Here is a 19,756-nt window from a genome sequence, read left to right as displayed (position 1 = left end):
GATGCAGATTCCACATGTGTGTGTGTGTGTGTGTGTGTGTGTGTGTGTGAAGCTGACTTACACTGAATCAGACCCTTGTTCCATCAAAGTCAGTACTGTCTACTCTGACTGGCAGTAGCTCTCCAGGGTCTCAGGCAGGGGTCTTTCACATCACCTACCTGCCTAGTCCCTTTAACTGGAGATGCTGGGGATTGAACCTGAGACCTTCTGCGTGCCAAGCAGATGCTCTATCACTGAGCCACAGCTCACACTGAGCTCCACACAAAAATCAGTCTTGGCTTCTCAGGAGGTCACAGATCGGACTCTTGTCTTTACAGAAGAATCTGTCAGTGGAGGAAGGTGATGTGCTAGTCCAGGTGGAGGCTCATTGGAGCGGGAGGGAGGATGAGGAGAGAACCGGACTCAGCTTTTCCTGAATCAAGAAAAGGGCCTGATGCCACCAAGGCAGGGAGAAGAAGGGAACAGTGCAAAGGAACCATGCAGAAGAGCCTGGGAGACAACGACGTCCTCCCTCCAGATGTGCAGCATCAGCAGTTCAGGCAGTTTCAATATCAGGAGGCCGAGGGGCCCCGAGAGGTCTGCAGCCGGCTCCACCGTCTTTGCAGTCAGTGGCTGGAGCCGGAAAGGCACAGCAAGAAGGAGATGCTGGACCTGGTGATCCTGGAGCAGTTCCTGGCCATCCTGCCCCCAGAGATGGAGAGCTGGGTCAGGGAATGTGGGCCAGAGACCAGTTCTCAGGCGGTGGCCCTGGCAGAAGGCTTCCTCCTGAGCCAGGCAGAGGACAAGAATAAGGACCGGCAGGTGAGAAGTTATCATCTCGGTCAGGGGTGGCGAACGCATTTGTTAGGAGTGCCGGATAAAACATCAGTGTCACTTGGGTTGGCCCATGTGTGCATAAATAAATAAGTAAATACCATGTGTAATACCAGATGCTGGAGATACAAATTACAAAAGACACAGGCAAAGTCAATTAATGGTATTTTTTTTTACTTAAAACACAAACAGGTTTATAACAATAACATTCTTATAGTATTTTCTTTGATTTAACGGTCTTATTGTTATTTTGTAAAGTATGTTTGTATTTTAAGTAAAAAATAAAGTAAAAACAATATAATTAATTGACTCTGAAAGTGTCTTCTATGAAGTTTGAATCTCTAGTCCCTGCCATTAATTCTGTTAAAAAAATTAAACCAGGAGTTTGGCGAACCTGCATTGGGCTCAGCAGCCCAGATCTGCACTACACTAGGGGAGGACTGGCTGTCTTGTGTGGTGAGTCTGCAGCTCTCTCCCAGTCCAGAAAGACAGGGAAAAAGAGAGAGTGAAGAGAAATGAAGACGGAGAGAGAGAGACAGAAAGAGTGAAACAGATAGAGGAGAGGGAGGGAGGAAGAGGGGGGGAGGGAGGGAGAGGAATAAAGAAAGGCAGAGGGAGAGAAAGAAGGGAGGGAGAGAAAGAAGGAAGAGGGAGGGAGGGAAAGATAGATGGAAAGAAGGAAAGGGAAGGAAGGAAAGGGAGGGATGGTGGAAGAGAGAGACAGAAAAAGTGAGAAGAGGGAGAGAAAGAAAGGGAGAGAAAAAGAAGAGAGACAAAAAGAGGGAGAAATAAGAGAAAGAGTGATAAAGAGATAAAGAAAGAGGGAGAGAGAAAGAAAAGAAGAATGAAAGAAGGACAGAAAGACAAAGAGGGAGGGGGAAGGATTTTGGCTGTGCTTGAGGGGGAGGTTTCAGGTTGGAAACGCAGGGCCGGATCCAGCTCGTGTGTGCCAGGAACGGAGGAAAGGGGCTTCAGGCTGGCCCGTGGGGTCAGATCCAGCCCCCTCCCCGCATGCCTCGGAAGGGAGGCGGGAGGCTTCTGGCTGTCGCGCGGCGCCGGATTCTGCCCCAGGAAGCCCAGAAAAGGTCGGGGTTGGGGGGAAAGGGGGACTAGCTGCCTTGTCTCCGCAGGCCGGAGAAAAGACCTCCAGGGGCCCGATCCGGTCCAGGGGCTGCATGTTTGACACTCCTGATCTAGGTAGTGTGGGGGAGCATATTGTAATATCCAAGATCACCTCAAAATAGACACAGGTTGCCCCAACTTTTTGGAAACACGCCCCTTTTTTGTTTTTCTCTTCCTTTTCTTACCAGCCTCACCTTTCATGAATTCCCACTTCTGTTTTAGGTGCAGGAGAGGATGGCGCAGGAGCATTACCATGGAGCAACCTTTCCAGGTATGATCAAAAGAGGTTCATGCCCACTCCTGGTCTCCTTGGGAGTAGGGGGGCTGCTCTGATCTCCCCTTCTCTTGCGCGGGAAAGATACTTCACTCCATCCTTTCAGTTTAGAAATTTTGCTTGAGGAAGGAGAAACCTAGAATCGATTTAAAATCACCACAGGATAATTGGACATATACAGTAAGGGATTTGAGGACAAAGATGCCTCCAAACTCAAATGATTAACCATCAATGTCAAAAATTGGTGAAATGGTTCATTGGGCCAATAGAAAGAGATAGAAACTCAAAGGTTTTCACGAGCTCTTATCTCTTAGTACCTTCCAATACCTTTAAGTGAAGGGCTTTTTGTTACTCAGTTATCAACAGGGCATCTAGAGTTGATAAACCGGAGAAGGATGGTGGTGGAAGGTGGCAGTCAGTGGTTTTAAAGCTATATTGTATCGGACTGGGTATAATGATCTTGGATCATTCTGTAAATACCCATGTTTGGCAGTATGACATCCCTGGTCTCCTCATTCTTAGTGAATATGCTAATATTCTGTTATTACTGTCAATAAAAATAAAATGCAGCTCAATGGGTCCTTACAGGGACCCCGTGGAAAGCACACATACGAGTGGTGCTCCATCCGCTGCATTGGCTCCACATTGTATACCGGATCAAATTCAAGGTGCTGGTGCTTACCTTTAAAGCCCTAAACAGCCTGGGACCCACCCCCCATACTTGAGGAACCATCTCTTACGATATACCCCTTAGAGGGTGTTACTCTCGTCAGGAGATAATCTCCTAGTGGACTCTGGCCCAAAGATTGGTTGAGTGTCCTAAACCAGGGCCAGAGCCTTTTTGGTGGTGGCCCTTACATGGTGGAACTCTCTGTCTAGGGAGATCCGAACCCTGAGAGACGTGGCTCAGTTTCACGGGGCTTGCAGGACAGAGATGTTCCGCCAGGCTTATGGTTGAGGACACCGACTGTTCTATACCAGGGCGGCCCATTCGTTGGGACCGCTTCCTGAACCCTGACTTTATTTCGCTGGCCTCCACATCACTCACCCTATCATATCATTCTTATCCAGGCTTTATTGTCCATTTTGTGTGGTTTATTTCGACCCCCGATTTGTTGTAAAAAAAAAAAAAAGGTAGATTAATAAATTTTTACAAGGTGGAATATGATATAAGGGGCCATCATCAGCCAGATTTGCTTTTGTATTGTGTTTTTATTCATATCATTTAATTTTATATTGGAATTAGTGTGTAAAACTGACGTTTTTGTTTACATGTTGTAAGCCACCTTGAGCCTTGTTTTGGTGGGGAAAGAGCGGGATAAAAATCTAATAGTAAACAGTAATAAATGAATTGTTAATAATACTAACATTATTTTCTTTTCTGCTCTGACTTTCTAACTGGGACTCAAGGCAGAATATACGTATGATAAAAAGAAACATAATCAGTAAGGAGTGGATTACAAGATAAGATAACATTATTAGGTTGGATAAGAATCTTTGAATTGAACAGCATAGATTCCTCGTGAGGCTAATGAAAGCATTAGGCTAGGATCGTAGACTGGGGATGAAACGTCAAAGAAGGCATGCAGATAGAATAAAGAAAGCGCACCGGTGGTACGTGCCGCCGTGTCGTCTCAGTATCGTCAAGTGGCTAATGGCTGGTCCTTCACCAAAGGTGAAGTGCCTTTTCCCGTATGAGCTAATAGTCTTGCCACATGCAAGGAGATTCTGGGATTTGGTCGCTGCTTTTCTGCCCTTCTTTACTACTTCCTGTTTCTTGCGTTGCAGAGTTCTTCATTCTAAATTCTGTGAATTCTGACCCATCAGACAAACAGACAGTAGTATATGATAACAGGACCAAGACAAGGTTTGGCAAAAGGTTGGAGACAAAAAGGGTGTGCGAAATGAGGATGCAGGGACAATTGTGATCACGAGCCAAGAGAGTAGGAGAATTGAGTTCCCCCGCCAAGAAAGTTTGACACAAAGTACTTGGAAAGTATAGAACGCCTTCTGTTGACTTTCTTATCTTTCCAGGTGATGCCATCAAACCTATGATGGAGAATCATGATGGAGGAAAAGCGGCTTCTGTGCAGCCAGATCGGGTAAGTGTGGAACAGTGGACCGGGCCTTTGGGTGTCTCCCCGCACCCTCCCTAGGCCAGGGAGAATCTCCCTCTTTCTCTTTCCCTCGGCTGCTATCTGTGCTGCTCACTAAATAGAAAATGAAAACGTCTGATGAAAGTTTGAACCCTGAAATCAAACATCTAATTATTGTCCTTTTGGAATGCCCCTACGTAGAGGAAGAGCTGTTAAGATTATCTGTGATGGCAGAGGAGTTTCTTCTTTCTTTTTTCAGGGTCTGGTGACCTTTCAGGAGGTATCCGTTCATTTCTCTGAGGAGGAGTGGGGCCTGCTGGATCCGAACCAAAGAAGGCTTCACAAGGAAGTCATGGCGGAGAATTATCAGAATGTGGCCTCCCTGGGTAAGGTGCTCATTTCCCTTGATTGAGAGATGCTGAAGGCAGAAACCATTCCTTCTAAGAAGGACTTCCGCTCTGAACTCAATGGCCCAGGCTAGCCATGAAGTTGGTCAGTGCCTTTCAGTGATTACGCTGTTAGAATTGACCCCTTTCTGTGAAGTGGTATGTTACCTTATTCAGATAATCACTAATAAGCAGGACACAACTTAAATTACTTACAGAAGTAAGTCTTTTTATTGTATAACTTCAATACAATACGTTTATATGCATGTACTGTAAAGTCTTAAAAGTGTATACAAGAAAACAAGTAAGTTCTATACACTAAGTAGTATAGAAATAAATCCAAAACTTAAAATATAACAGTTAAAGAAGTCTGATTTAGTTAAAAGAATCTGATTCACATCTTAATTTCACCAGCTAGAGAACGGAGGGATTCCTCAGGAGGCGACCGCCTGAGCATGTCCAGGAAAGCTTTCTCAAGTGTGAAAGAGGAGTTAAAACAGGAACAAAATGCTGGCCCGTTTGTACCTAAGATTGGCGGGTAATGTTTATTGAGTGCTCAGTTTTACTACACATTAATTTATTTATATGCTGCCTCTTCACAGACCTGCTCAAGTTAGCTCAAAACTCAAAACAATAGCATAAAACCCTGAATACTGCCTAAATGATCAGTTTAAAAATCCAGGGACACAAGAAGAGTGCAAAAAAGGCACCAAGTTGCCTCAGAAATCTCCTGAGAAACACTCCTCAAGTTTAAAGAAGACCCTGAAACAGCTAAAAAGATAAACCCCCAAGTTAAAGCCTAGTTGGAAAGACATGTTTTCCCCTCTGTAGGTCAGCTCAAGGCAAGTTTCAAGGGAGGGGGAGAACATTCCCCAGACGAGGGGCTCCACTGGAAATGCCCAGTCTCCAGTCACCACCTACCTCAGCTCGCCAGGCAGGTCCACAGAGCACAGGGCTTGGGAGGCCAAAGTTTTCTGGGGGTGGGGAGTACAGTGAGCTTGACATGTTTGGGGCTGAGACTGGGTCTCCATAGTCCAGGTGAAAAGCTCTGCTCCAAACTGGCTGTCCAGTGAACGCAGTCAGTTCTGCATTCGAATATAGAAAGAGATTTGCTAGAGGTCCCCCTAGTCCAGCCTCCTGTTTCACACGGTGGCCGACTAGAGTCCCTGGAAGGTTCACAAATAGAGGAGTAGCTCCAAAGCATTCCTCTTCAGAGAGCGACTGCCTCTAAACATGGAGGTTCCACTGGGCTACCTTATCTCTGCTGGAACTGCCCTTCAAGGAAGCATCAACAGCTGATTCATACAGGGCAGGATTTGACTCTCCTTTAAGTGATCCCGGTTCTCTCGTTATGGCGAGCAGTTAATGGCCTTCTTTACTTGATTCCGCTTTTCCTTGAAGGTCTTACCAGGCATTTTTCTTTATTGCAGCGGCTGATATTCGCCAGAAAAAGCCCAAGGGTGATCCACAACACCTCCTATTTGCTGAAAAGCAGCAGAAAAGAAACACTGGAACGAAATGGAAGAGGGGGAAAGAATGTACTGCTTCTCAGGCTGCTGAATCCCAAGTGTTCACTACACAGTGGAGAATCCACACAGGGGAGAAGCCTGATAAGTGCTTGAAGGGTGGAAGCAGCTTTGCTTGGAAGAGAGATCTCCCTGGCCACCAGCGTATTCACAGTGGGGAGAAACCTTATCAATGCTTGCAGTGTGGAAAGAGCTTTCCTTCTAATTCAAAGCTTACTAGTCATCAGCGTATCCACACTGGGGAGAAACCTTATAAATGCTTGCAGTGTGGAAAGAGCTTTGCTGAGCGTTCAAACCTTACTACCCATCAACGAATCCACACTGGGGAGAAACCTTATAAATGCTTGCAGTGTGGAAAAGACTTTGCTCAAAATTCACAGCTCACTATCCACCAGGGTATCCACACTGGGGAGAAACCTTATAAATGCTTGCAGTGTGGAAAGAACTTTGCTCTCCGTTCAAACCTTACTACCCATCAACGTATCCACACTGGGGAGAAACCTTATAAATGCTTGCAGTGTGGAAAAGGCTTTGCTTCGAGTTCAAGTCTTACTGTCCATCAGCGTATCCACACTGGGGAGAAACCTTATAAATGCTTGCAGTGTGGAAAGGGCTTTGCTTCGAGTTCAGACCTTAGTGTCCATCAACGTATCCACACTGGGGAGAAACCTTATAAATGCTTGCAGTGTGGAAAGAGCTTTGCTCAGAGTTCATGTCTTACTGTTCATCAACGTATCCACACTGAGGAGAAACCTTATAAATGCTTGCAGTGTGGAAAGAGTTTTGCTCATAATTCCATACTTACAATCCATCAGCGTATGCACTCTGGGGAGAAACCTTATAAATGCTTGCAGTGTGGAAAGGGCTTTGCTTCGAGTTCAGAGCTTATTGTCCATCAACGTAAACACACTGGGGAGAAACCTTATAAATGCTTGCAGTGTGAAAGGCGCTTTGCTCTGCGTTCAAAACTTACTATCCATCAATGTATCCACACTGGGGAGAAACCTTATAAATGCTTGCAGTGTGGAAAGAGCTTTGCTGAGCGTTCAAAACTTACTATCCATCAGCGTATCCACACTGGGGAGAAACCTTATAAATGCTTGCTGTGTGGAAAAGACTTCGCTCAAAATTCACAGCTCACTGTCCACCAGGGTATCCACACTGGGGAGAAACCTTATAAATGCTTGCAGTGTGGAAAGAGCTTTGCTCAGAGTTCATATCTTACTGTCCATCAGCGTTTCCACACTGGGGAGAAACCTTATAAATGCTTGCAATGTGGAAAGGGCTTTGCTTCGAGCTCAAGTCTTACTGTCCATCAGCGTATCCACACTGGGGAGAAACCTTATAAATGCTTGCAGTGTGGAAAGGGTTTTGCTTCGAATTCAGAGCTTATTGTCCATCAACGTATCCACACTGGGGAGAAACCTTATAAATGCTTGCAGTGTGGAAAGAGCTTTGCTCGACGTTCACAGCTTACTATCCATCAGCATATCCACACTGGGGAGAAACCTTATAAATGCTTGCAGTGTGGAAAGAGCTTGTCTTCTAATTCAAAGCTTACTATTCATCAGCGGATCCACACTGGGGAGAACACTTACAAATGCTTGCAGTGTGGAAAGAGCTTTGCTGAGCGTTCTAACCTTACTACCCATCAACGTATCCACACTGGGGAGAAACCTTATAAATGCTTGCAGTGTGGAAAAGACTTTGCTCAAAATTCACAGCTCACTATTCACCAGGGTATCCACACTGGGGAGAAACCTTACAAATGCTTGCAGTGTGGAAAGAGCTTTGCTGTCCGTTCAAACCTTACTACCCATCAACGTATCCACACTGGGGAGAAACCTTATAAATGCTTGCAGTGTGGAAAGGGCTTTTCTTCGAGTTCAAGTCTTACTGTCCATCAGCGTATCCACACTGGGGAGAAACCTTATAAATGCTTGCAGTGTGGAAAGGGCTTTGCTTCGAGTTCAAAGCTTATTGTCCACCAACGTATCCACAGTGGGGAGAAACCTTATAAATGCTTGCAGTGTGGAAAGAGCTTTGCTCAGAGTTCATGTCTTACTGTTCATCAACGTATCCACACTGAGGAGAAACCTTATAAATGCTTGCAGTGTGGAAAGAGCTTTGCTCGGCGTTCAAACCTTACTATCCATCAGCGTATCCACACTGGGGAGAAACCTTATAAATGCTTGCAGTGTGGAAAGAGCTTTGCTTCGGGTTCAGAGCTTACTATCCATCAACGTATCCACACTGGGGAGAAACCTTATACATGCTTGCAGTGTGGAAGGAGCTTTGCTCAGAGTTCCCACCTTACTAGCCATCGACTAATTCACACTTGAGAAACTATATGATCACTTAGATTGTGGAAAGAACCTTCCTTGGATTCATGGGCTGATTGTTCCTGAATGAATCCACAACAGAGGAGGAGCTACATCATCGCTTGGAATGTGGAAGGAACCATATGAACAAAAAGGAACCAAATGAATGCTGCCAGTTTTGCAAGATCTTCAGCCTCCAGCCCAACTTTGCCAGGAGTCATAATCTAGACCAGGGGTAGGTCACGTCAGGACCAGGGGCCCTTTAAGGTTCGCGAAATTGTTTGGTCTTGTCCTTCGTGGGTCCTGGCAGATCTCTAGTTCAGAAGGATCTAAGACTGGCGACCATCCTCTGCCACCCGGAGTGTGAGTATGCCACTGGTTGGATGCCTGCCGGCCTGCTTGCCCTCACCCGGCGGGGGGTGTCATCTGGGGCAGTTGCCTACATGGTGCTTAGTCAGCTAATTTTTAAATTGATTATTTTGTATGGCCCGCGAATTATGTTATAAATATCCAAATGGCCCTTGGTGGAAAAAAGGTTCCCCATCCCTGATCTAGATTTTGTTTTTTTTATTAAAAAGTTTTTATTATTTTTTTAATAATATCAGAATAATATGTATTATATTGATTTAAAAAGATATAAGCATTACTAATTTAATCAATACCAAAAAAATAAAATAAAAAATATTGACTTCCCCTCCATCCTCTTCTATCCATTTATACTCTTAGTACTTCCCTTTGCATATATTTTCTAATTTGAATCATTCTTTATCCTAGGATTATATCATATATTTCAGCGTTTAAAAACTAATAATAACATGCTTATATAAACCTATACATTCAGATTAATTTGAATCCTTGGATATTTGCTAAGTTAAATTCATTTCCACAATACATTCTCCATGCCTCCCATTCCCCCACAAATCCCCTGTTGTCCTTTTGATTTATTAATGCTGTCAGTTTAGCCATTTCTGCTAGTTCTATCATTTTATTTATCCAGTCCATCTTGTCTGGTACTTCGGACATTTTCCATTTTGCTGCATACACCAATCTTGCTGCTGTGGTGGCATATATTAAAAAGGGTCTCTGAGTTATTATAGTATCTGGTACAATACTTAGCAACATCATTTCTGGTGTTTTAGGGATATTATGCTGTAAAATCAATCTAAGTTCATTATAAATCATATCCCAAAAGTTTTTTGCTTTTTCACATGTCCACCAAATATGGTAGAAGGAACCAACTTCACTTTGACATTTCCAACATTTTGACGACACAGTTCCATACATTTTTGCTAATTTTTTTGGAGTCAAATACTATCTGTATATCATCTTGTAAATGTTTTCCCTTAATGATTGGTAAAGCAAAGACTTCATATCCTTAGTCCACAACTTTTCCCATCTGTTCAATGGTATATTATGCCCTAATGTCTGTGCCCATGTTATCAGAGTAGGTTTAATTTGATCTTGTTCTGTATAAATCATCAATAGCATTTTATACATCTTGGAAATTAAATGGTCATCTGTATCTAATAATGCCCGTTGCAATAGTGATTTATCTTTTGTGAAACCTATTTTCATGTCCTGAGTGAATACCGACTTTATTTGATAATATTGAAGCCAAGTCAAATGATCCTTCAGTTCTTCATATTCTTTTAGGGTTACTCTTACCATCCCACAACAAAATATCCTGATAAGTTATAAAGGAGGAAGGTTGTAGTGGTCGCAATGTTAACATTTCTTGCGTCGAGATCCATAAAGGTGTTCTAGTCTCCAAAAGGTGCTTGTATCTTAACCATATTTTTATAATAGAAGATTTAACAACATGATGTTGGAAAGTTGAGTGATTCTTAAGTTTCATACCACAAATAACCATGCCACCCAAATCTGTTGTCAAAACCTTCACCTGATCTAGATTTTGGTAATCAGTTCAGCTTTAGCTTGTTAGGCTGGAAGTAAATCTAATTGTTAGTGTGATTTTCTTTAAAATGAACTTTTTGAAACGGATACCGCTGGAGGAGAGAGAGGAACCTGTGAAAATATGCTCAGTAGGCCAGGGAGCTTTGTGTCACTGAGCTGGTAATTGTAGTCAAAGGCCTTCCTCCATTGCCAGTCAGCGAGAGAACGGATTCTACAGCGATGCCATTTCTGTTGTCGTCTTTGCATTGTTGGGCAACAGGATGGGAACATTATAGATTCTCCCGCGTCCCTTCATTAAAAAAATCAGAAAAATTGCTTTTTTGCTCGACATAGCAGTTATTTAATTGTATATGACAACATGGCTAAAATATCTGCTTCCAGTTACTAAAATCCATATAGAAATGGTTAAAGTTCTTTTTGGTGAGAATAAGCATGTGAAATGTTGTTGTGCTCTTTGGGGCCTAACTGCTCAATACAATGTTTCAGTGTCCTGAGAAACAGACATGCATTGAGGATTCAGGGGGGAATGGGGGCTGGTGTGGGGAGAAGGGGTTTAAGCCCCCCAATCAGATATGGCCACGCCCTGAATAATACAGGGCCGACCAGGTTCCTCTAGGAAGCGCACAACACAAGACCACTGAAGCAGCACCTAATATATTCGGCATGCTCCTCTGATCCTGGAGAGAATAGGCATGCATCATGACTAGTAGCCATTTTTACTAGTAGCCATGAACACCCCTCTCCTCCATGAACATGCCCACTCCCCTCTTAAAGCCTTCCAAGTTGGCAGCCATCATCACATCCTGGGGTAGGGAGTTCCACATTTTAACTATGTGTTGTGAAGAAATACTTCCTTTTATCAGTTTTGAATCTCTTACCCCACGTTCTAGTGGCTGTTACCGCAATAGGTATTCCCACCGATGTATTAAGAGTTTGAAACTGTTATAAAAAATACTGTTCGCACTTTGTTTGGCCCCTTTAGCTGTGAAGACGTCTTCCAACCATTTTTTAGCCATGGCATCCAAAAACCCTTTTAAAGCGATGTTTTTTGTAACATTTCCAAACTCTTTATACAAGCCTTCGACATTATCTTGATACATCGCTGGAAATACTAGTGCAGTAACAGCCAGTATTATGACAGAGGGAGAAAAGCTTCTCCCTGTCCAATCTCTCCAACCCATGCATAATTTTATAGACCTCTATCATGTCTCCCCTTAGCCGCCTTCTTTTCAAGCTAAACAACCCTATTTTAAAACAATTGCTTTAAAACAATACATCACAATAATACATTATCATTCAAACTCTCCTAAAACCCCAGTTTATGCATTCCAGTGTCTAAGGCGCCAATCAGCTCATTAATAAATTCTTCAACCAGGAGAAGAAGACGGGTGGGCAAGATGGAACAAGAGTGCAACACATAAGGAACAGGAGCCAGTTTTGATGGAAACCGTTGATGTCCTCAGCAACAGGCCTGGCGGAACATCTCCTTCCTCTCCCCACAACAGATACCTTGTGAGGTAGGTGGGGCTGAGAGAGTTCGGAGAGAACTGCTGACTGCTAGCCCAAAGTCACCCAGCACGCTTCATGTGGAGGTGTGGCGAAACAAACCCGGTTCACCAGATTAGAGTCCACCGCTCTTAACCACTACACCACGCTGAGCTAAGTCCTACAGGGCCCAGGTCTTATTTGACAGAGATCTATCAGGCCAGAAATGAAAAGGCTCTGGCCCTGTTCAAGGACAGCTGGACACTTCTTGGGCCGGGGACCACCAAGAAGTTGTTATTGGATGAGGATAATGCTTTCTGAGGGGTGCATCTGGAGACGTGGTCTCTCAGGTACGATCGTCCCAGACTGTTTAGGGCCTTAAAGGTCAATACCAGAACCTTTAATCCTGTAGTGCAGCTGGCAGAGCACTGGTTGGACATGTGCTCTCCAAAAGGTCAGTAGCTGCGTTCAGGAGCAGTTGAAGTTTCCAGAGCAGGGCCAAGGGCAGCTCTGCAGAGAGCAAGTTACAGTAGTCTAGCCTAGAGGTGACCATGGCATGGATCACTGTGGCTAGGTCCTGGTGGGATAGATTGGGCACCAGCTGCTTTAGCCTGGCACAGAGGGAAGAACGCCACCTTGGCTACAGGTGTGACCTATGCCTCCATCCAGTATCACACCTAGACTCTTGATGGTAGAGACAGGTGATATTTGCACCAAGTCAGGAGTCGATAGCAGGTGTTCACTTGCTGATAGAAAGACTCGGGGCACCGGAGGGAGGGAACTGCTGTTGCCAGGGGCAGGGGAAGGGGAAATGGCTGCAAATTCAAATTCAAATGGCTGCTTTGTGGGCTGGACTGGCAAAATCCATACTTTCCTACTCACATGACAGCCATGCTGGGTTTGATGAGGTCTTTCCCACATCTTTGTAGCAAAGCAGTGCTGTAGGTTTCGATATATTAGTTTTAGATATTGACATAGTAAGGCTTTTAATTATTTTTCTCAGTTCTCATCCGTTTAGGCTATGTAACTATGTAATTGTCCGGGAAAGAAAAGCAGCTGTTTAACCACAAAATTAATTGGCTCAGCGAACAGCTGACGTCTAAGACAAGAGCCAAACTAGATAACAGAGGAACAGGGGGGGAAATGGAACGCTTTTGCAAGAGGTTTTTCTGCCGTTTGGGTTGGGGTGGGGAAGGTTTTCTGACTAGATGATTTTTTCTAGATATTCTTTGCTTAGAATAATCAAGATGCAATATATATAACTTTAAGATTAGAGATGGTTTTACTTATTAGCCAGACACTGAGCAGACATATGTGTGAAACCTGGAAATGTTACGAGAAAGGTGTTGTTGATATGACAGGTTTTAATGCCATCCATCAATTTATGACATCAAGGTTAAAAAGTATATGCTTGAGAACAGACGTTTACTCTGATCTCATACATCACGAGTCCCTTCGAAACCTGGGAAAACTGTAATATTCCCATAAAAATCTTATTAGTTCTCAAAACAAGAGCCTCCAAAGTTGTATAAAAAGGGCTTGAGAGAGATTTTCCCCTTCCCACAGCGGACACACAGATTTCATTCTCCTCCCTCCAGTCAAATAGAGTGTGCAGATTTTCAATAATCACCCACAGCCTCTTTATTCCAGGTAGAAGTAGGATGGTATCTCCTCCCCCCCCCCCCCCGCCACCAGCAGAGGGGCCGTGGCTCAGTGTTAGATCACCTGCTGTGCACAGTATGATGGGATCACCATAAAGTCTCCTGGGTAAGATTTGATTGGTCAATTAGAATCCTGCCCCTGCGAGTCATTGGGCATGAAGAAAGATCCTTCATTCTCCTCTTAGCTTTGTCTGGATTACATCTTTCTTTGGGACACCTCTTGATTCTGGGGGCCAGGTAGGCTGGAACACCTGTTTTGGACTTTGAAACTCTGAGTGGACTCCGTCACGTCAGCTTAACATGTGGATTTGGAGAACCAATGCTGATAAATGTGCTTAGGTTAGTGCTTTAGCTTTTTAGTAGTTCCTCCTTGCTGTTCACTGCTCTTACATTGTATGTTTCTGCACATCCCATTAATAAATGCTATTCTCAGTATTTTGTGGTGTTCTTGTGTTTGGGGACTTCTGTCTGAATCCAGTACTTTAGCATTCCTTGGCGACACCTTCTGGAGCAGGAGTTGTGAAGACGAGCTTTATTTTACATGCTTGACCTAAGTTTAGCTCTCCATTTTGAAATGCTAAGCGTTAGCTGTAGTTATTTTCCAGCGTTCAGCTCACAGAAACCTAATGGCTTGCACCTGCAGCTCTTTAGGCCAGTGAGTTGTTCAAGGACCATCCAGCTTAACTGGATGGTACCTTGTATCTGTGAGAAGTTGGGAGGGGGGATGAGATCACTCCTCAGTGCATGAGAAGAGTGCCGGTCAGAACCGGTCAGATCTAATGAGAAGATTCTCCCTGGCTAGTGCCCTGATTGGGGGAGAGGGGTCATCTGACCCGGGGTTAGAAATCCATCACTGGGTATCTCCATCACTGCAATTAGGCTTGATGGTGGTCACTTGTGCCTTTTGCTTTGCTTCTGCTTGGAACACCGTTAATTTTGCAATTCATGTAATGCAAGGCTTGTGCCAAGCCTGCAAGGCTGAGACCAGAACCAGCTTAGAGCAGTGAGCAAGAGCGCCTGCTAAGTACCAGCTAGTAAGTATTCTTATTAAGTTAGACTCTTGCCAGCGTGGCTTAAATGTAACCTGTGTTTTAATCATTTATTTTGAATTTTCTTAATAAAGCTTTTTCAGCTTTTTAAGGGCTGTGGTTTCTTTTGAGTATTCTGGCCTGTGTTCGGTCCGGGTACTACTAGTCCTGGGGTCCCTGGAGAGGGCTCAGAGTAATCTTTTGGGGGACCTCAACTCACAAGTGTCCTACCTTGCAGGATTGACTTCTTGATCAGACGGTTGCTGACGTCGTCCTTTGGTCTCTGGCTGGCGGGATAGTAAAGGGGCTGGTGGTAGCGTTACCTTGGGTTGTGAGGATTCACACCACAGCACTTTGTGGTTTTGTTTCTAATCAGCCGGTCACCCCATCTATAAAGTCTTTTGACACCTTCTGTATGCCAAGCCAATGCCACAGTCCTGGGATTGTGGGAGAGCAGGGAATACATTACTCCCATGCAGCTTTCTGCAGTACGCCGCCGGATGAGTGATGACAATCCCAGTCCACAGCCACTTGCACCAGACTGTACTGGAAAAGTCCCCTGAACCAACAGGGTCAAACTGTCTGTAAACACCCCCCTTGGTTGAAAGCCAATTGGCTCCATGTTCTCAACTGGTGAACAGAAGGGGAGCTGAACTGGCCAGTATTCGAGCTTCCCTACCACGCAGGGGGAGTTGTTCTGACACAGAAGTACATGGTGTCAGCCTACGAACACACCCCTCACAGGCTCAGCAACAAGCCTGCTTGCATTTCAGCTGAACTAAGTTTTATTCCACCTCATGTATTGCTGGCCAGGCTCCTGAGCAGGGAATTATTTATTCAATGGCAGGGTTGGAAACAGTTGAGAGGAACTTGTAGGTCATCTAGTCCAGCCCTCAGGTCAATGCAGGAATAGTGAGCTACAGAGCATGCTCAGAAGGGCTTGCAGCCAGGCTCTGGCCAGATATAGACGTGCTTATTTTCTGGAGGCTTGCCACATTAACGTTCTAGTTGTACCCCTAAAACAATATGCCTGGAAGAACCTGTAGGCAGGGAAGAACTGGGCCCACAGACCTTGAAGCCCGACTCGCTCCCATGCTATCTGGGGAGGTGGAAGGAACCCTGAGAGTCATCTAGTCCAGCCTTCTCAGGAGGGCTCCCAGCCAGACTCTGACCAGCTTAGCGTCCTGAGGGTTGCCTTCATCAGCCTTTCAGTCTTGCCCTTGGAACAACATGGCATGGAACAGCTGAGGGCCGGGAAGAAGAGTGTCCCCAGACCGGGAAACTGGACTCCCTCCTATGCACATCTGGGGGAGAGTTGCTCCTCCTCCTCACCCCACATCAAGCCACAGTCCAGTACAAAGTCCCCTGGTGAACAGAAGGGGAGCTGAACCGGCCAGTATTCGAGCTTCCCTACCATGCAGGGGGAGTTGTTCTGACACAGAGGTACATGGTGTCACCCTACGAACATACCCCTCACAGGCTCAGCAACAAGCCTGCTTACCTTTCAGCTGAACTAAGTTTGATTCCACCTCATGTATTGCTGGCCAGGCTGCTAAGCAGGGAATTTTTCAGTCAATGTCACGGTTGGAAACAGATGAGAGTAACCTTGAAGGTCATCTAGTCCAGCCCTCAGGTCATAAGAACATAAGAAAAGCCCTGCTGGATAAAACCAAGGCCCATCAAGTCCAGCAGTCCGTTCACACAGCTGCCAACCAGGTGCCTCTAGGAAGCCCACAAACAAGACGACTTCAGCAGCATTATCCTGCCTGTGTCCCACAGCACCAAAGATAATAGGCATGCTCCTCTGATCCTGGAGAGAATAGGTATGCATCATGACTTTAATCCATTTTGACTAGTAGCCATGAATACCCCTTTCCTCCATGAACATGTCCACTCCCCTCTTAAAGCCTTCCAAGTTGGCAGCCATCACCACATTTTGGGGCAGGGAGTTCCTCTGTTTAACTGCATTGTGTGAAGAAATACTTCCCTTTATCTGTTTTGAATCTCTCACCCTCCAGCTTCAGCAGATGACCCCGCGTTCTAAGAACATAAGAATATAAGAAAGGCTCTGCTGGATCAGCAGTCTGGTCCAGCAGTCTGTTCACACAGTGGCCAACCAGGTGCCTCTAGGAAGCCACAAACAAGACAACTGCAGCAGCACCATCCTGCCTGTGTTCCACCGCACCCAAAATAATAGGCATGCTCCTCTGATACTAGAGAGAATAGGTATGCAGCATGACTAGTATCAATTCTAACTAATAGCCATGAATACCCCTCTCCACCATGAATATGTCCACCCCCTCTCTTAAAGCCCTGCAAGCTGGCAGCCATCACCACATTCTGGGGCAGGGAGTTCCACAATTTCACTATGCGTTGTGTGAAAAACTACTTCCTTTTATCTGTTTTGAATCTCTCACCCTCCAGCTTTAGCAGATGGCCCCATGTTCTAGTATTATGGGAGAGGGAGAAAAACATCTTCCTGTCCACTCTCTCCAAACCATGCATAATTTTATAGATCTCTATCCTGTCTCCCCTCAGCCACCTTCTTTCCAAGTTAAACAGCCCTAAGCGTCTTAACCGTTTCCCATAGGACAGTTGCACTAGTCCCCTAATCATTTTGGTTGCTCTTTTTTGCACCTTCTCAAGCTCTGTAATATCCTTTTTTAGGTGTGGTGACCAGAACTGTACACAGTATTCTAAGTGTGGTCTCACCATAGATTTGTACAAGGACAGTATGATATCAGCAGTTTTATTCTCTATTCCTCATCTAATTATGGCCAGCATGGAATTTGCCTTTTTTACAGCAGACACACACTGGGTTGACATCTTCATTGAGCTATCCACTACCACCCCAAGATCCCTTTCTTGGTCTGTCGCTGCCAGCACAGATCCCATCAGTGTATATGTGAAGTTGGGATTTTTTGCCCCAGTATGCATCGCTTTACACTTACTCACATTGAATCTTATTTGCCATTTTAATGCCCATTCTTCCAGTATGCAGAGATCCTTCTGGAGCTCTTCACACTCTGATTTTGTTTTAACCACCCTAAATAATTTGGTGTCATCTGCAAACTTGGCTACTTCACTGTTTAACCCCAACTCCAGGTCATTGATGAACAGGTTGAAAAGCACCGGTCCCAACACCGATCCCTGAGGCACCCCACTGCTCACACCCCGCCATTGTGAGAACTGACCATTGATTCCTACTCTCTGCTTCCTATTTTTCAGCCAGCTCTCAATCCATAAGAGGACTTGTCCTCTTATCCCATGACTATGAAGTTTGCTTAGCAGTCTTTGGTGGGGGACTTTGTCACAAGCTTTTTGGAAATCCAAATACACAATATCCACAGGCTCATTCCTGTCCACATGCTTATTGATGCTTTCAAAAAACTCCAATAGGTTAGTGAGACAGGACGTACCCTTACAGAAGCCATGTTGGGTTTTGCCTAGCAGACCTTGCCCTTCTATATGCTTGACCATTCTATCTTTAATAATGCTTTCCAGTAATTTACCCGGAACAGACGTTAAGCTAACTGGCCTGTAATTTCCTGGGTCCCCCCTGGAACCTTTTTTATAAATGGGTGTTACATTGGCCATTCTCGTGTCTTCTGGTAAAGAGGCTGATTGAAGGGACATGTTACATATCTTTGTTAGGAGTTCAGCAATTTCCCATTTGAGTTCTTGAAGAACTCTAGGATGAATACCGTCTGGTCCCTGTGACTTGTTAGTTTGCAGTTTGTCTAGACGTTCTAGGACTTCCTGCCTTACTACCACTATTTACCTCAGTTCCTCATTTTCCCGTCTCCAAAATCTCTGTTCAGGAGAAGGAATCTGCCCTGTATCTTCAACAGTGAAGACAGATGAGAAGAATTCATTTAGTTTTTCAGCAATCGCTTTATCCTCCGTTACAGTTCCTTTACTCGCATTGTCATCCAATGGTCCAACCGCTTCCCTAACTGGTTTCCTACTCCTAATATACTTAAAGAATTTCTTATTGTTTGTTTTGATGTGTTTAGCAATATGCCCCATAAAATCTTTTTTTTGCATCTCTAATTGTCTAGTATTATGTGAGAGGGAGATAAGCTTCTCCCTGTCCACTCTCTCCAAACCTTGCATAATTTTATAGACCTCTATCATGTCTCTCCTCAGCCGGCTTCTTTCCAACTACAGAGCATGTTCAGGAGGGCTCCCAGCCAGACTCTAGCCAGATATTTCCCCCAGGGTTGCCACATTAGCGTTCTAGTTGTACCCCTAAAGCAATATGCCGAGAAGAACTTGTGGGCAGGGAAGAACTGGACCCACAGACCACGAAGCCCGACTCACTCCCATGCCATCTGGGGAGGTGGAAGGAACCCTGAGGGCCATCTAGTCCAGCCTTCTCAGGAGGGCTCCCAGCCAGGCTCTGACCAGCTGAGCTTCCTGAGGGTTGCCTTCACCAGCCTTTCAGTCATGCCCTTGCGACAACGTGGCATGGAACAGCTGACCAGGAAACCGGACTCCCTCCTGTGCACATCTGGGGGGGGGGAGTGGGTCGCACCTCCTCCTCCTCCCCCCCTCACATCAATCCCCAATCCAGCACAAAGTCCCCTCTGAGGCTCGGGAGGGAGGGAGCTGATGCTCGGTCCCTGAATGTGCTGCCACCCCCTTTATGTGTGCTGGGAAATAACCATCCTGAGATCCCTAAGAGCCACGTGGAGGATGGGAAGGAGCTTCTGGCCGGGCTCACTTGTCTTGAGCCACGTATATAAAGCCCTTCCCAGGCATCGGCTGCGTGTGCTGCTCCTCCTTTAGGATCCCTCCCGGGGAGCAAGAATGAGCCTCAGCTGGGGTGGGAAAAGGGGGCTGAATCCTGCCTCCCTTTGCAGGGGAATCGCAGCGGGGCTCGGAGGGTTGAAGAAGAGGAGGAGGAGGAGGAGGAGGAGGAGGCCCGTTTTGCCTTCCGGGGAGAATCAGGGTTAAGGGAAAGGAGTCTCCATTCCTAGAGCGGCACCAACAACAGACAAGACCAGCTGACCTGGGACCTGAACCCCTTCTGGCTCCGTTGGGCCTCGGGAGGAGGAGGAGGAGGAGGAGGAAAGCGGCGGGGGACTTTTTCAAAGGATCGGTGAGCAATGAGAGAAGATTTCCTTT

The 19,756-nt window shown here is 45.4% G+C and overlaps 1 protein-coding gene across 1 annotated transcript; it reads left to right on the top strand.

The window, feature by feature from the left end:
* The first annotated feature begins 477 nt into the window (after window positions 1-477).
* On the top strand, window positions 478-8,559 carry LOC130473622 (zinc finger protein 665-like). Its single transcript, XM_056845185.1, has 7 exons — window positions 478-576; window positions 2,158-2,206; window positions 4,244-4,311; window positions 4,565-4,691; window positions 5,106-5,229; window positions 6,438-6,829; window positions 7,334-8,559. The coding sequence occupies exons 1-7, from the start codon at window positions 478-480 to the stop codon at window positions 8,557-8,559; spliced, it is 2,085 nt and encodes a 694-aa protein (XP_056701163.1).
* Window positions 8,560-19,756: the final 11,197 nt, after the last annotated feature.

This window comes from Euleptes europaea, chromosome 1 (assembly GCF_029931775.1).
Source record: "Euleptes europaea isolate rEulEur1 chromosome 1, rEulEur1.hap1, whole genome shotgun sequence".
In the NCBI taxonomy this organism is placed as follows: Eukaryota; Metazoa; Chordata; class Lepidosauria; order Squamata; family Sphaerodactylidae; genus Euleptes; species Euleptes europaea.
Note: the sequence above shows the minus strand (reverse complement) of the source record. Positions and strands in the feature narration are given on the sequence as shown.

What these genes read in the sequence shown, in the direction of transcription:
- LOC130473622 (XM_056845185.1), top strand. Translation starts at nt 478, where the DNA reads ATGCAGAAGAGCCTGGGAGACAACGACGTCCTCCCTCCAGATGTGCAG. An exon ending in CTTCTGTGCAGCCAGATCGG is followed by an intron (nt 4,312 to 4,564) that starts GTAAGTGTGGAA and finishes TTCTTTTTTCAG; the next exon opens with GGTCTGGTGACCTTTCAGGA. An exon ending in TTTGTACCTAAGATTGGCGG is followed by an intron (nt 5,230 to 6,437) that starts GTAATGTTTATT and finishes AAAGCTTACTAG; the next exon opens with TCATCAGCGTATCCACACTG.